Source organism: Nyctibius grandis, chromosome 3, assembly GCF_013368605.1.
Source record: "Nyctibius grandis isolate bNycGra1 chromosome 3, bNycGra1.pri, whole genome shotgun sequence".
Lineage (NCBI taxonomy): Eukaryota > Metazoa > Chordata > Aves > Nyctibiiformes > Nyctibiidae > Nyctibius > Nyctibius grandis.
In genome coordinates this window covers 44,909,757-44,927,248 of record NC_090660.1, presented here as the reverse complement: position 1 = coordinate 44,927,248, position 17,492 = coordinate 44,909,757, and the positions used below count along the sequence as shown (strand labels likewise).

The 17,492-nt window shown below is 39.8% G+C and overlaps 1 protein-coding gene across 1 annotated transcript; it reads left to right on the top strand.

Annotated features, from left to right (window-relative positions):
- Positions 1–326: 326 nt before the first annotated feature.
- On the top strand, positions 327–12,483 carry GALR1 (galanin receptor 1). The gene is made up of 3 exons (XM_068397091.1): positions 327–1,028; positions 8,669–8,734; positions 12,166–12,483. Exons 1-3 carry the CDS (start codon positions 327–329, stop codon positions 12,481–12,483), a joined length of 1,086 nt encoding a protein of 361 aa, XP_068253192.1.
- Positions 12,484–17,492: the final 5,009 nt, after the last annotated feature.

The following is a 17,492-nucleotide window of genomic DNA, read 5'->3' as shown; positions in this document are numbered from 1 at the left end:
GGGCGCAGCGAGGGGGTGCGCGGCCGCGGCACCTCCCCCGGCGGAGGAGGAGGCGGGGGGTGCCGGAGCCCGCGGGCAGCCGGGCGGAGGGCGCTGTCTGTCGGGGCGGCCGGAGCTGCCGCGCCGCCTCCGCGCCACGCGGCACCAGCTGCGTCCCTGCGAGCGGCCGGGCACCCTGAGCGGCGGCACCCTCCCCCCTGCCCTCCCTCCGTCCCTCCCTCCCTCCCCGTCGCCTCCCGGCGCTGGCTGGTGTCTTGCCGCCGTGCCGGGCAGCAGAGGCTCCGCTTTCCGCCCATTGAAACTGTGATCGGCGTGGAAGGGGGAGGATGGAGGCGGGGGAGCCCGCGGTAGCGCCCCTCAACCGGTCCCGAGCAGGGGCAGAGCCGCCCCGCGGGGAGTTCAACCTCTCCGGGCTGCCGGAGGCGGAGGGGAAGCCCCTCTTCGGCATCGGCATCGAGAACTTCATTACCTTGATCGTCTTCGGCTTGATCTTCACCCTGGGGGTGCTGGGCAACTCGCTGGTGATCACGGTGCTGGCGAGGAGCAAGCCAGGCAAGCGCCGCAGCACCACCAACATCTTCATCCTCAACCTGAGCATCGCCGACCTGGCCTACCTGCTCTTCTGCATCCCCTTCCAGTCCACGGTCTACGTGCTCCCCACCTGGGTGCTGGGTGCCTTCATCTGCAAGTTCATCCACTACTTCTTTACAGTCTCCATGCTGGTGAGCATCTTCACGCTCTCGGCCATGTCGGTGGACCGCTACGTGGCCATCGTGCATTCCCGACGCTCCTCGGCCTTGCGTGTTTCCCGCAATGCGTTGCTGGGTGTGGGGCTTATCTGGGTGCTCTCCTTTGCCATGGCCTCACCTGTGGCTCACCACCAGCGCCTCTTCCACCGCGATGCCAGCAACCAGACCTTTTGCTGGGAGCACTGGCCCAACCCACGCCACAAGAAGGTCTACGTGGTTTGCACGTTTGTCTTCGGCTATCTGCTCCCGCTGCTGCTCATCTCCTTCTGCTATGCCAAGGTGGGGCAAAGCGGGTAGTGGTGAAGGATATGTAAAAGGGATGGGGGGGGACAATGGTGGCAGGTGTTCTTGAGCTGTGGGGACGTATCGGGGCACAGAATCACAGAATGGTTAAGGGTTGGAAGGGACCTCTGGAGATCATCTAGTCCAACCCCCTGCCAAAGCAGGTTCCCATAGAGCATGTTGCACAGGGTCATGTCCAGGCGGGTTTTGAGTATCTCCAGAGATGGAGACTCCACAACCTCCCTGAGCAGCCTGTTCCAGTGCTCTGTCATCCTCAAAATAAAGAAGTTTTTTTCTCATATTCAGATGGAACTTCTTGTGTTTCAGTTTGTGCCCGTTGTCCCTTGTCCTGTCACTGGGCACCACTGAGAAGAGTCTGGTTCCCTCCTCTTGACACCCACCCCTAAGGTATTTGTAAGTGTTGATAAGATCCCCTCTCAGTCTTCTCCAGGCTGAACAGACCCAGCTCTCTCAGCCTCTCCTCATAAGAGAGGTGCTCCAGTCCTTTGATCATCTCAGTAGCCCTTCGCTGTACTCTCTCCAATAGTTCCTTGTCTTTCTTGAAATTGGGGGCCCAGAACTGCACACAGTACTCCAGATGTGGCCTCACCAGGGCCGTGTAGAGGGGCAGGATAACCTCCCTTGACCTGTTGGCCACACTCTTCCTAATGCACCCCAGGATACCACTGGCCTTCCTGGCCACAAGGGCACATTGCTCGCTCATGGTGAACTTGTCTACCAGAACACCCAGGTCTTTCTCTGCAGAGCTGCTCTCCAGTAGATCAGCCCCAAACCTGAAGGGACATAGCACTGTCGGAAGGCAACAGGGCAGGGGTGAGTTTGTGGTGCAAAGGGAGAAGGCATGTTTTATAATGAAGGGATGACTAGGGGGGACACGTGTGTGTGTGGTACAGAAAGGTCAGGACAAGGATTGCATGGGATGGGGAGGGGGGTTTGTTCAGGCAATTACTGGGGTACCCTCTGCCAGATTTCTTTGTTGCAAAGTGCTAAGAAACCCCAGTGCTCTGCAGCTGTCTCTGTCAACACAAGTCTCCTATTTTCTTGCAATGCTGGATGAGGATTTTAACTCAAAGTGCAAGAAAGCAACAAGTTGTTCAGCCTTCAGATGAAGCATTGCTGTTCTTTAAAATGCAGTGCACTTAAAAATGACACAAATCCACCAGTTTGGTCTGATCCAGTTAACATGTTAAGAGCAAAAGGTGCATCATACTGTCTGGTCCCTGTGAGCCCTGTCTGGCCCCAGTTGAAGTGGATGGGAGATTTACCTGTGACTTCAGCCAGGGCAGGTGGTGCCAGGGAGCAGTGCATGAGGACCCAGGTAGGAAAAAGCAGTAAGTAAGGGTGCCTGAATAATGGTGCTTAAGGACTTCTCTGCTCAGGGAAACTGTCACGTTTTGCTGTGAATATTAATTGCAGCCTCCAGTGTAGGGTCCACCGCTTGCTGATGGACAGGATCTGGAGCACCAGCTGCTACCTGCTGAGTTAGGCAGATCCTCCTGTTTCTGTGCCAGCAACCTTCAGTAGCAGGATTTCTCCTTAGGTAGTAATTTACATTCTAGAGGATAGGTCTGCTCTTGCAAATAGGGACTGCTTAAGTGTTGAGAAGTCTTTAATTGGCATGTTAAACAGATGTAATTAATGTATTTAATTTGAACAAATAATTTTATGTTTTGTTCAGTTTTATATGTATTACATCAACTTAATCGTGATGTGCAAATTAAGGATAGGCTGGCGTCCAACTCTGCTAAAACTGAATTAGGCACAACTCGAAGGACAACATTTATAAATTACTGTTTGTCATGAAACAAGTGCAACCTGGCAAATGGAGAAATACATGTTTTCACACATAAACTGAATTCTGTTTTCCCTGGGTGAATGCACTGGTATTTCATCTACAGGGTGAATATGACTGAGCTGTGAGAGGGATGAAACTTGCTGTAGCCATAGATCATCAGAGTTTTAAGAAAATATTACATATTTTGGGGAGACTGTTACCAAACATGTGCAGAGGGATCTTTTCAGCTATTAAGAACTCTTACTTGTATTTTTCAAAGCTAAAGCATCTTCAGTTTCGGCATAAAGTACCAGCCTTCAAAATCTAATTATATGACAGAAGACTGAAAATTAATCTTTCAAAGTTATAACAATCCTGCATAGTATAGGGGGGAAAAAAAGGAAATATGCTTAAACAAAATATAAGCATAGTAAATGTAACACACCATGTTGTTACAAAGCACCACTACAAAAGCAGATATCTCAATATTAGTATGAATATGTAGTTTACAAAAAAAACCCCAAGCAACAAAAGAACTCTATGTGAAATACATGCCCAGAACAAGTTAGTAAAATCAATGCCACTCAAAGCTATAACTAAAATTTTGTGCTTAAATTATTACCAAGGCTAGGATCTCCCCCTTGCTTGGTGACGTGTTTTGAGCCTGTATGTACGATCCTGCTTGCCGTGGTGTCAGGCTGGAGGACCCAACCTGAAGGGATGAGTTCTAGGAGACACCTAGGAGATGCATGGTATTCCCATCAGTGTCAATGAAGCTGAAAAATACCGTGACTTGTACAAGGCTATTTGTACTCTGCAGCATCAAGGCTCATTCCAGCCCTCATTGTGAGCCACTGGCAAATCTCCAACTACAGTATTTTGGCAGAAGGGACAGATTGAGGAGAAATTAAGGATGACAGGAGTTGAAAATAAGAGCTGAAATTTTACATTTGTCAAAGCCACTGCTACTCTCACAGGTCTCCAGCAGAGTGGTCACTGTGAGCTTTTATTGATGTCACTAGACTACTATGAAGTACAACAAGTATTTTGGCTTCTGAATGCACGCAGGGTTAGAGGATTGCTGCTGTGCAATAGCCTCAGAAGTATTGTAAAAATAAATTCTTTAGTTTCTTATGGACTTCACTGGTTATCATGAACTGTGGATCAGCTAAATAATGCAATCTTCTGATACAGTAGATTAAGACAAAGGAGACTCATTTCTGTATTTCAATATATTGCCTTTTCCAGGCTCCTTTAAGGCAGTTCTATTTCTCTTATAAGCAAATTGCAACTGAACTTTCAGTTTTGAAAGTCTCATTTTTTAGGCGCTCTAGTAGGGAGCTGAGTTCTTTCTCATTCTGTCTTAAATTATGTTAGGGAAGATTTGTATTTTCCCCAGTGAACAGCGGGACTGTTACAACCTACGGAAGTGTTGAAATAGTGCTAGGTGTTTGGAAACGGTATCCTCCCACAAAACGAGAACTGGAAATCTCACATGACGTGCTCTTAAGGCAGAGATTTATGAGGTCGTGCTCTGTGTTGTGTGTGTACAGCTACCCGTTTTCTCTCTCCCAGAAATAACTTTGGGTCAGTTTCAACCGAATTTGATAGAGGAGTGAAAAAAACAGAAGAAATTATATTTCCCTAGTTTTGTGAAAACAGGAGTCAATAAAGAATGTGGAGAGTCTCCATCTTCTCTCTCCTTTAAGGAGTCAGTTTGCACTCAGCTGTGAGATATCAGACAAGCCATAGGGGAAAGAGGTCTTATGTAGCTTCTATTTATGGAGGAGCCATGTCTTTTTGGGAACACACAGTTAAGAAATCACAAATCCATAGGAAACCATCTTCTGTTGGCTCACAGAACTACTCCTGAAAGGAGCTTGCTACTCCAGACAGAGGAGCTGTGAATATATAGTTATTAGTTGAGTTACAGCGCTGCATACTTCTAAACAGCCTGCATTCTTGTTTTCTTATTGCTTATCACATTACTTATCGTATTTTTTATAGCTTTTTTGTATGTGCTTTGTAACGTTACTAATGTATTCTTGAAGGGCAAAGTGATAAATGATTCCCAGTGAGCTTCTAACAACTGACATCTGCCAGGGTAGTGCAATGTGACAACCGATTTTGGGTGCCTCTGCTTTTGAGTACCCAGTTATGAAGCTTCAGTCCTTGAAAGTCAGGCCTCCTTTAATCAAACCTTTAGGCTGGACACCTAAAATCATTAGCAAACTTTTCCTTTTATAGATGTATAATGTTAAAAGCTTTTTTTAAAAAAAGAAATTTCTTGCCTTAAGAATGTTTCCATTACTATCTATCATTTTGAACATTCTGAATTCATGAGACATCTATGATTTATAGACTTGGTTAAAAGTAAGTCATAAAATGTAGGAGCTTCAACAAAATACAAGCTTATATGGTTCTTGGCTTAAGATATTATATCAAATTTTGCTGAGCAGTGAGGGAAAACTTTATTAAACTACACTGAAAAGAAAAAATAAAGGGTATGATCATTAGCGACACACTATTAAACAAAAGCGGGTGAAGGTTCTGTCGTGACAATAGAAGTAGCAGCATTACTTTAAAAAACAGATTGCAGGCAATGGCACTCGAATTTAAATCAGGTTCATACCATAAAATATGGTTCAGAATGTAATGCTTGCATTATTGCTCTGTTAAACAAGCAGTTCATTCTTATTAGATAATGACTTTGGGCAGGCTTTCCTTCTGCATGATTTTCAATGGCTGATAATGAAGGTGTCGCCAGTGGAACGATTATATACAGCTAGACAGGAAATATGCTTTGCAACAAGTGTAGACTTCAGACTTCTATGTTGTTTGGTAGACCTATATGAATAGGCACAGGTGGTTTAAGCTATTTTTTTCTCTCTCCCTTAGTGGAAAAATCCCTTTTTCAACTTGATTTGGTCATAGTCCCTCAGCCTGGGCTCTGAAACCATCTGGAGGTAGTCCCTGAAACAACTGCAAAAAAAAAAAAATTAAGAAATGGATAGTCTGTAGGCAAAATCCAGGGCCTCCCAAATGCCATCGGTGGTAGTTGTGGTAGCACAGTCCAGACCAGCCTGGACCTTCTTGTACTTCTATGATCCCACAAGCCTCCTTACACCCTCTATCACAACAGCATAACTTTCTTCCCACAGCACTCCACCCTCATCTCCAGAAAAAAAAAAGGAAAGCTATTCCTTCCCCAAGAGCCAAATACACTCTCTGATCAACAGGTACTTGAAAGCAGGAGTTAGAAAAGTTTCATGTAAAGAGTTAATTTTTTCACAGAGCTGATTTTTTTTTTAAATGTAACACCTTATTGGAAAAGGTAGTAACCTATTTTTTTATCAGGATGATTTGTTCCATGATTTAAAAATGCACATATAAATTTATTAGTGGATATTTTGAAAGTCTTTCCTTAGAGAAATAACCTGAGACAAAACGAGAGGCATGTATAGAATTACTATTCATTCAGGTGAAGTGACAGTGGCTTTTAGGGGAACAAGTGATTATTCATTGGCCCAGAGAAAAGATAATTTGAACAGGGCAGTGAGGAGAGGTGTCTTTGATTTGCCTTGTAGTGTTTGTGCATAAACATGGCTTTTAATATCCCTCCATGGCGTTCTGTATAGGTCTCTGAGTGCTATTCCACTGCTGTTGATAGGTAATTAAATTCTGCATATTTGTCTTGCTGCTGGTTTGCATACCGTCTGGTACACTGTCACATAAAGCCAGCATGCTTTCACTGCAGAGACTTATTTTATGAAATATGTATGTAATGTGAAAGAGGGGAAGTTAAGACGGATTCATTGGAAGGTTATCATCTATATTTTCACCCCTACCCCCACCCCCCTGCAAATATCCAATTTAATAGCTTTGTCTACTGCATCTTTCGTTGGGCTGGAGAGAGAAGCAATGCAAAAATTTGTGCTAAAAGTTTCAGAACAAAATAAAAAAATGTTTGTAACATCAAAAGAACATTTTGCAGTTCGGATTTCTGGGAAGAGTTTATCTGACTTTAGTTTTGGGCTGTGAGGGAAAATCACAGTAATTTATGTGAATGGGGTACAATAGGTGAAGCAGCAGTGGTGGGAAGTGAACTTTGCTGTATTTCTCCCATGCTCTTTTTTGTTTTTACATTTTTTACCCATGGACTAAGCAATTCAGCTGTCTTGTACATGGTGCTGGCAGGTGGATGTGTGAGCCAGAGGGTCATCTCCCTGGTCTTCTGCTGGACCTCAGGGGCTCTTCTGTCCTTTCCTTCTGGTCTGCTTCATCTTGGAGAAGGAAGAAGCACTGAAGCCAAAACCAGACCTTCTCAGAGAAAACCCATTTATTTTTCTCCTGCCTTTCCTGAGCTCAGGTTAGCCTTGGTAGCCCCCTGGCTAGTGTTTCAGAATAGGCAGAGCATGCAGGGCAGTGTCTTTCATGCACAAATTTGTTAGGGCACAGATAAGCACAAGTGCACTGCATTTCCAATGTTAAGTGGTTACAAGAAATTTTTATTTTTATTGTTGTTTGTGGTTCACTGGTAGCTAGGAGTAGATACTTAAAAAGTTGAATCTACTGATGAGCTATGGTTATTCACAAATACCATCTTACTTTTTTTAATTCATTATGTATGTTTCTAAGACTCAAATGCCAGAGTGGGATCAAGTCTATAGGTCATCTTGTCTGGTGTCTGTCCTGGTAGTGGTCAGCTGTGCATCCCAAAGTAAACAGAGAAAATGTCCCCAGATGATATAAGAGAATTTGAATTTATACCCTTTTCCCCGCCTCAAGAACTCTCCTTATAAGCCCTAAAATTTAGTGTTGTATTCCTTAAAAAAAATCCTTTTAATGCTGGATGACCTTACCTATTGAATTGTTCTTAATTCATCTTAAGAGCTATCTACAGTGCAACCTAACATCATCATCATCGTCTAACTGAGCTCTAGACTCTGACACTCTCTCTAAAAAATTCCTCCTACCATATTTTAATTACACCATTGAGTTTAATGAATCATCTCCTTTTTTTAATTCTGTATGGTTTACAACTTGTTAAACACATTCAACTGAAGAGCATATTCCCTGCCCCCCATGCATACAAATCATGCCATATGAATATATTAGATTCAGTTAATAATGACTGCAGATAAAGTAGGGCATGCACCTCTATGTATCCACTATCCAAAATCTTATGTGTAAATCATTATGTTAAAATTTGGACCCTGCTCTTAGATGATGAGCCTTTTTGAGACATATTTTTAAAAATTACTTGTGAAACGTACATGACAAGTATCATCAAGTTGTTGATAAAGGTCATGCCTCGTGAGACACATTTTAGTATAAATTATTTTTGAAAGTCTGGGCTTCTTTCGAAGATGAAATAGCACCAACATCCTGATTATATTAACCAAACATCTATCTGAAGAAAGGAAATTATGCAGGTGACTCAGAAAAGCTCTGACTCAAAACATACACTTTTTATGTTATATGCAGTAAAGGTCATTCTAAATGAACAAGCACTGACTTTTTTATGGAAGAATAATAATTGCTAATTCTAGGTGCACGATAGGTTTCCATTTGTTGCCTTGTCACTTGTAATATGTATTTGTTATGTAATACATCTGAATTTTTATAGAAGAATTCAGTTGTGGTCTGCTTCATATTTGTTGATTCACACAGATGTAGATATGTAATTCCTTTAGATTTTATACTGCACACTTTTGAAATGTGTAAACTGGATCAGTGATGTTTGTAAGCAACTCGTGTAGTACTGGAGAGCATACTCTAAAATATATGGGTTTGAATTTTACAAAATGGTGAAATACAAGATGCAAATTAATCTTTTCAGGTTCTTAATCATCTGCATAAAAAGTTGAGAAACATGTCAAAGAAGTCGGAAGAATCCAAGAAAAAGGTAGATTGCTTTCATTACCAATATCTCTTTGCTTATATTTTAGTTTTATGGCTAAGCTAATTTGGTATTATATTGCTTGTTGCCAAGATGTAATGGAGAGAAGGAACTGAAATGAGTATTTAATGATGTATTCAATGTCTCCCTGAATTTAGGAGGATTGGAATATTTTCTGATCCAAATTTTTCATTGCAGTGCATCAAGCCATTCCCTGAGATCCCCATATTTTGAACTTCAGAGCATCTGAAATTTAGACATGGAGAGACAACCTGTCTCTAATATTAAATGGGTTTTTTTGCCTCACAGGCATTTTTCCCTAACTTGTAAATCCTTTTTTTAACTAGCTGAATTTTGTAATGTTTTATGAAGAATTCCTAGGTTATATGATGAGACTCTAAAATGATGTTTATTGTGGTTCCTGATAGGAATCTAATAAGAGACTTATAATGATTCTACAATTCTTCTATTTATTTTCTACAAAAAGCTTTTTTTCTGTTATATTCAAGACCTAAGTTATATACTGGTTACAAGTAGAATTGTGAAAAATCTTTAAAGCAAAATATAAGCTTTGTCATTTAGAACAGTACTTGAAAGATGTGTTTATATATTGAATTTGTCAGTTAATATAATATGGTTCTGATTTTGGGGCAGATTTGACCACAGTAATCATTTGACTAACTTCTCAGTTTATGAATGTAGAGTCAGAAAAAACCCTTAGGCTATAGCTCTTCATTTGATCTGATCACCATTACCGTATGGGCATGCAGACTGTCTGCAATGTAAATGAGATATATATGGTCTCAACAGGGAATAAGTAATCTATTATTTATGCATTCTCTATTTTTTTGAGAAATATCCTAGTCAATAGATTTTACTTCCTAGAATTAAAAGCATTATGGCCCTGATTCTGTAAAATACTTAACATATATACTTTTCCACTTCATGTCATCAAGGCCAAAGGTGTATTTTTCAAAGGCGTTCTGTACGTTGCCATCTCTACTCTCATCTGAATTATTCTTGAACTGGAAATATCTGTGCATTTCCTCTAAACACAAGCTCTTAAAAATTGCAAGTAAAAATCAGATCTGGGTAGGAACTAGCTTTCATAGCTTCAGGGAAAAACATTGCAGATATGCCCAAGACTGCTTGGACATTCGGTAACCAAAGGGCAAAAAAAAAAAGCAGCCCAAAACCTTTTTTGCCATAGAAAATAAGGCAAGGCTGATCCTAAGGCCTAACTCGTGTTTTCCAAAGCAACTCTGTTTTCACTAGGGTGCTGTATCTCTCTGGTTACTCTATCTTCTTTTCTTTCTGCTGTTTCGTTAAGAATGCATTTCAGGCTTAATTACACATTTCTACTTTTATTCAAACCTTTATGAAAATTTCAGTAGTAGAATCTTAAAATTAATTTGCTATATGTGTGGAAAAAAGTTAATGAAAAATATGAATGTGCCCAAATGCTATTTTTTGTGCTTTTTGGTCACAAAACATCATGTATTTCAGGTGGGTTTTATTTGCTAATGAGAAACCCTAAGCAAGCTCCCATTAGGTAAACAAGAGCTGCCCTTTAGTGTTACCTTGGATGCAAGGCATAGTGATGATTTTGGAAAGGTAAGCTCTGAGGTTAGGCTTAGGAGGAATAATAGGATAAAACAGATGTTGTGGGGTTTCCTAATGCAAAATTACTTATTCTGCAGACATGGAATACCTTAAGTAAATAGTTACAAGAGATACATGGTCAACCGCTGCTTTCAGGTGCATCTGTACAGTCTATTGAAAGTCAGTGATTTTCCTGGTGCAATTTTTTTTTATAATTTTGAACAAACTGAAGTAATGTGCCTTTTTTGAAGTAATTGTGCATGTGATATCCAGACAATCTGTTTTCAGCTGGAATATTAACACATTGAAGGGATCAGAGAATGAAGTGCTCTTAATTTATACCTCCTTGTTAGCACATATTCTCCTGATGAGACCTGAAAGAGAAAATATTTGGGTGGCTGGCTGTTAGTGGCAAGTGACTTAAACTCCATAGGGCTGAGTGGCTTGTGAAAACAGATGAATCCTTGAGGCTGAACAAATTGTATTTACTACAAATACAATGTCCTTGATTTCTGTTGTGAGATTTTGCTAACCAACAACAGTATCTGTCATAAGTTATTTTGGCCTGTTGCCACAGAAATCAAACTTTTTTTTTCTGTAAGTTTCTGTAAGTTAAGTCACGTTGTGATTAGGTAGGTCAGTCTGAATTATTACCGAGCATTAATCAATTCAAGAAGTATAGACCAACTTCAATAAACTAGCAAAAAGTCTAGATATTCTCTGTGCTGCAGTATTTATCACTCTGTGGCCATTGGATAAGTTTTGCCTGTGAAGAAGAGCCTAAGTTATCTGAAAAATTATGTTGTGAAGTGTTAATATAGTAATTATAATGGTCCATATGCTTTGGAATTAATATTAGGCTTTTATTGGGAGAGTGATTTAGTTGAAAGAAGAGGTTAGATATTAGAGGACTAGATATTAATTAGTTGAGCAACTGCAAAGCACTAACTGCTGTTTCTGAAGCAAGTGAAAGCTAAAGAAAACCTTGACAGTCAAACTCCTCTGTGCCCTGGAAGAATATGTTCAGCACCTGAAGGGTCTGTAGTGACTGATACTTCAGCTGTCTGGACAGATCTAGTGAACTTGATGGCCCTTCCTCTCATAAATATTGAAAGTGGAGTCAGGAGGCAGCACTGAGGATATTTTGTGTTCCATTTTTCTGAATTCAGTCTTTGGTGGTGAGCTTTAATTTCCAGAGTGGTTTTGACAATGTGCAATCACCAGAAATTTCAAGCTCCTTACTTTTCTCTTTTTTTTTTTTTTCCCCTGGGTATATCCCAGAATGTTGTTGTATGACCCCCGCTGTGGAAATTTTATGTTTAAAGGACAGACATTTAAAAAAGCCCCTGCTCCTTTTGTAGGCACTTGAGCAAAGTGTTAGTCTGACTGCTCTAAGCTCTTCCAGTAGCTGCCTTCATGTGTAATAGATCTCTTTTGAAATTTTGGTCAGAAATCCTTGTGCACCATACTAAAATACAGATCATTATATCTGGATGAGGTTTCCCAAAGACCTATGTTATCATTATTTTACACCAAGCTTACGTCCACCACAGAAAAGGCTAGGCTTTTGTGTAGGGAATCAGGAACTTCATTCTTTACCTTCGAGCAAAGTTAGACTTTTACTGTGGTATTTTCGAGGCTAAGGTTCTCCTTGCAGTAGTTCACGATGCAAAATAAAGCCCATATAGGTAACGGAGTAAGATCAGTAATAAATATTCCAAAGTGTGTTCTCTCTCAGTATACCTTTTTCCCCCCAAATAATGATTTTGAAGCAGGTTTAAAGCTGATTATTTGAATGCTCATCAGACATCTGTGTTTTCCTTTCCCTGTCTCAGACAGCACAGACTGTGTTGGTGGTGGTGGTCGTTTTTGGCATCTCCTGGCTGCCGCATCACGTGATTCATCTCTGGGCTGAATTTGGAATTTTCCCGCTGACTCAAGCCTCCTTTCTCTTCAGAGTAACTGCACACTGCCTGGCTTACAGCAATTCTTCTGTGAACCCGATTATATACGCATTTCTCTCTGAAAATTTTAGGAAGGCCTACAAACAAGTCTTCAAATGCCAGATAGGTAACGAGTCACCTCTGAATGACGCTAAGGAAAATAAAAGTCGGATAGATACACCACCATCTACCAACTGTACACACGTGTGAACTTTGAAAAGTCCTGTATGTTGGCTCTTCGTTTGTGTGAACTAAACACCTAGAAAACAAAGCACAATGAGCTTTATCCTGGGTTTATCTTGATAAAGCTAATTAATATTTAATATACTGAAGTTGCGTTTGTAGCAAAAGTTAGTTTTTTTTAGTATGAAAGAAAACTGGGCTAATCCTTTGCATCTTAGATAGCTTTGTCAAATGAAGCTTTTGGACCTTTAAAAGATACTTGAGAAAAAAATGTTGGAGATATGTCTGTAGTCTTACTCAGCCAGCATATGGTGTGTAAATATTCAAATATATAAGAAGAAAATGTTGATACGGACAAGTAACTTCCTGACATCTTACTCCATCAAAGTGAAGAGATGGCTAAATTTTCTGTCTTACAGGTAATAAATACTGTAGTACTATGATTCCAGAGAGGAAAACTTTTGTTCTCTCTTCAGATTGTTTTGGAACTGCCTTTTCTCTTTTTAAAGTAAAGATGGGCTCTGATTCGGAGTTGAAATAACCCGTGTACAACCTGAGGCAATTGCTTTAGAGAGGAAATGCTAATTTTATCTGTTTAGCTGTCTTTTCAATGTAACATACTGAGTAATGATGGACTTTTTTCCACTTCATATGTCTGCTTTACTGTATACACAGAAATTTTGTGTATGCTACATAAGACTCTGTTCATGGCCTGTATGTAGTTGTACCAAAATGAGGATTTGTGTTTGTCTAAGGGAAGCTTTTCTTCATGTGTTGCGTGTGCATGTGTATGTTTTGTTAACTGTATAGACTTTGAGATGGAGATACAGTTTTAAATGTACAATATATACATATATTTTAAAATATTATGTTCCATAAAGCAACTCTGGGCAATGCTTAAGTGTTTAAAAATAGCATTCCCTTAGAAGTTGTAGGAGGGGCTTGGTATCATGTAGCTCTAAATTGGAAAAATTCAGAAGGATGCATTTAAATCAAGACAAAGTATATAAGGTCCAGTTCTTCAAATTCTTAAATAAGATGAGTAGTTTCAGCAATTTTATAAAAGTAATTAATATGTATTTAAGTGGTAATCCACTGAAGAACTAGTGTAAGGGCACTCAGTACTTTGAGAGCATTATTATTAGCTGGAGTAAGATATGCTTTTACCTTTTTTATTAATGACCGATAGACTCATAGAGTAAATTAAGTTGAAGGAACCTCCAGACATCCTCTCAAGGCAGGGCTACCCTCAGAGTTGGATCGCTTCCTTGTCTAGGCAAGTTTTGAAAATTTCTAAGGATGGCGATGCAACAATTTTTTTCAGGCAACCTGTGCCAGTGCCTAATCGCCCTCACTAAAGTATTTTTTCTTACCCCCAGTTGGGATTTCCCTTTATGTATCTTGTGACCGTTGCCTTCTGTCCTTTTGCTGTGTATTTGTCTTCTCTCTGACTAACCAGTGTGTAATTTAAGATGGCAATTAAATTTCCCCCCAGCCTTTCCTTCTGAAATGATGTGTTACTCAGTTTCTCCTCATCTGTTGTGCTCCAGCTCCCTGGCCGGATCAGTGGCCTTCCACTGGCCTTCCTCCAGTGTATCCATCCCTTTCTTGAACTGGGGTGTTCAAAACTGAACAGTGTGTTCCAGATGTGGCCTCACGAGCACTGAGTAGACTAATTGCTTCCCTTGACCCGTTGGCTGATTCTTGCTCATACAGCCCAGTATTACAGTAATTTATTGCTGCTAGGGTACACTGCTGACTCATATTTCTGCTTTACAAGTGGTCTTGTGTCCTTTTCTGCAGAATTGCACTGAGTCCCAGTCCAAGTTTCAGGACTTTGCTTTTGGCTTTGTTGAACTTCATGCATTTGATAGCTGTTACTTCCATTCTTCTGGCTTATCAAGGGCCCTCTGAAAGACAGCCCTGCTCCCCAGCATATCCACTGCTCCCCCAGGTTTGGTATCATGTGCAAACTTGCTGAAAGAGTCCTTCACACTTGTCTGGGTCTCTGAAGATGCTAAATAGTGTTGACCAGATGCTCTGTCAGATTCCTGTGTCTCCATAAACTTGCTTAAAAAAAAAAAAAGTTCAGAGTGGTGGAACCACATCCACTACGGAGGGTTAGTTCACATGAAAATGTCTACATTTATATGCCAGTATTTTCTGCTCGGAATCAGTAAAATAATGAAGACGTGCTATTGCATGTATGGTGTTTTTGTCCATTCTTTCATATGAAGAGGCAGTTTGATGACATTGCTAGGAACGCAAAATATATTAAGAAACTTCAATGGGAGAAGAAGGGTTTATCTGTGCAGGAAACCATTTTCTAGATTAGGATTGAGGTTAGGAAATACAGCCTAGAACAATGTTGAAGTTCCTTTGGGTTTTCAGATCCTCATCACCCACTAATCACTCAAATTATTAAAGCGTTATCAGACTTCAGCTGAATTTATAACATATTAGGAGATTCTACAGCTTTGAAAATTTTTTTCCTTTTAAAAAATTGCTTGTGATTTTATTACTTCGAATAAAAACTACAATGTAAATATGTAATTGTATAAAGTTAACATGCTGAGTTTATTGTTTCATCTGGAAAAAGCTTTTTTTCTTAATTGTACATAATTTTAAACACAGGTGCTTAATAGTAATGGAGCTGCATCTGTTTGAAATTTTAAGGATGAGGGGTTGGAGGGAGACTGCAGTAACAACCAGTTAGAAAGGCCCCCCATGGTTCCTCGTGAGTATCAGTAAAAATTCCACCTCACTTTCCAGAGAAACCTTAAGAAGCTGCTGACACTCAAAGACTCAGTTTCCTGCCTAAAACACAATTTTGTTGATCCATGTCTCTAGCGTGGCTCTGACATACTCAGCTCCGACATGGAGGTTGTCAATGTAAAACCAGTGTTAATGTATGCTGTGAACTGTGTCTAACCCCTGAGCAGCTGGACAGTTGGGCAGGAAGTTGTCGTGCCACAAAACTGGCTAATTTGGGCAGAAAATCAGGGAATGGGCACTAATGATCCTTTACAACTGAATGTCTGCTTTCAAGTTATGAACTTATTGGCAGGGATCATTGTCTTTGGTGGAGGGTGAAGCAAAAGTTTCACCTCACTTACTCGCTAATATGCCTTTTTACATCTTTTTAACCAGAAAGGTTATTTTCAGTGTGCACTGAAGTAAAAAAAAAAAGAAAGATTTCTCTGGCTAGGGCTGAATTTTCCACTCATAGAAAGATAAATAATCCCACTGAATTCCACCCTGTTGTGTGAATTTGAAAATATTCTGTACAAAACAAATAGGCAATAGGAATGATTACTCAAATTCCTCTCCAACTAAAGCAAGATATGTGTGTGTATTTAAGCAAATACTTAAATTTCTCTTAAATTATATTTCTCATAAATTGAGAGAATTGGAGAACCCCAACAGGAACTGCTACTCACATATTATTTATAAACTCCCTAAAATTTTGTTGTATGTATGCTGCCAAAATGCTGCCTCTTTGTGCTGCTTCACAAGTGTCTCCTGAAGTTTAAAACGTACAATGCACCTTCAACATTGATGACACAAGTAGTGTATCCCATCATATTGAGTAGTAGGAGTTGTTCAGTCCATCTTAAAACTGTGTTTTAGTGGAGAAAACAGAAGTCTTTCCTTGTCATAGTTTTCTCTGCAGAGTGGATGAAAGACCCATGGACAGGTAGCATCCCTGCAGCGCCTCATGCTAACGTGCGAGGGCCTCCTGTCTTGCAGGCTCTGGAAAGGAGCTCAGTTCTGTCCATTTTCTGAGGTTGTATTAAGACGTTGCAGCAGGCTTCTAGACAATTTTGCATTTTATGTTTTGGATTTTCTGTTTTTTACCTTTTTCCTTAAAAATATGCAGAAATCTTATTAAAACGCTGCACCAATGGAATTTTGAAATTGTAAAAACTAATGTTTAAAGAGGTCAAGAAATTATTCCATCAAGGTTCTTTGTGCAATGTTAGCCCTGCCGATTTGTGGGTAGGTGTTTGAGGTATGACACAACAGATTACAGCAGTGCTCTTCTTCAACTAATAAAGCCTATAATGCATTTTGCATCCTCCAAGATATGTGTGGATCCAGATGCACACTGTGCACTGCTATACATGAATCAGATTTAGGATCCATATCCAAAATGGAAAAAAAAAAAAAAGTTATGTTTAACCAACATACTATTCATCATGTGAAAACACCCTCAAAAATGATGGGACTTGCTCACCTGTATGTTCAGCTCTGCTAACTTTGCAGGTAATTGTATCACCCACTTAACTAATTTTGAAGAAGGTAATCATTTTAGTTGAAAGTGAAGCTAACGATTAATGGCCACTTCTGAGTCATTATACTACACATAGTTTTCAGTCAGAAGTATGTACTAAACATTTATGATATGTAATAATGTAAACATTCAGAATTGCCTACAATTTCTGTCTTGTATCAAAAATGTAGAATTTCCTAATATTTTTCATATGTCTGAGGTAGGTGACAGAATCATATGCTATAGTAGATTATGAAGATATGACCAAACTGGATGAAATTCATAGAAGCATGGAATGATTTGGGTTGGAAGGGACCTTAAAGATCATCTAGTTCCAACCCCCCTGCCATGGGCAGGTACACCTTTCCACTAGACCGGGTGGAATTATATGTAGGAAAAAATATATGTGCGAAAAATCATATGTAAGAAATTGTTACGACTGTATAAGGAGCAAATTTAGTTTTGTAGTTGAGTGTTCCCATCTGCAATCTTAATATTCTTTCAATATTTTGTATAATGAAATTCATTGGATCTTTGATGATTTACAAATTCTTCTGAAGTCTTTTTCTGAATTTAAACATTGAAAAGTACATTTTCAAAACAATTTAATTTTTGGCAAGATAAGACATTTTAACAACATGTTTAAGTTATGGTCCTTTGAGCTTTGTATTCACTTTCACTTTGTATGCATGCACCTCTTTCTTAAAGCCTTAACTTTATTATTTTCATAATCTATTACATCTTTGTTTTTAAAAAATAACGT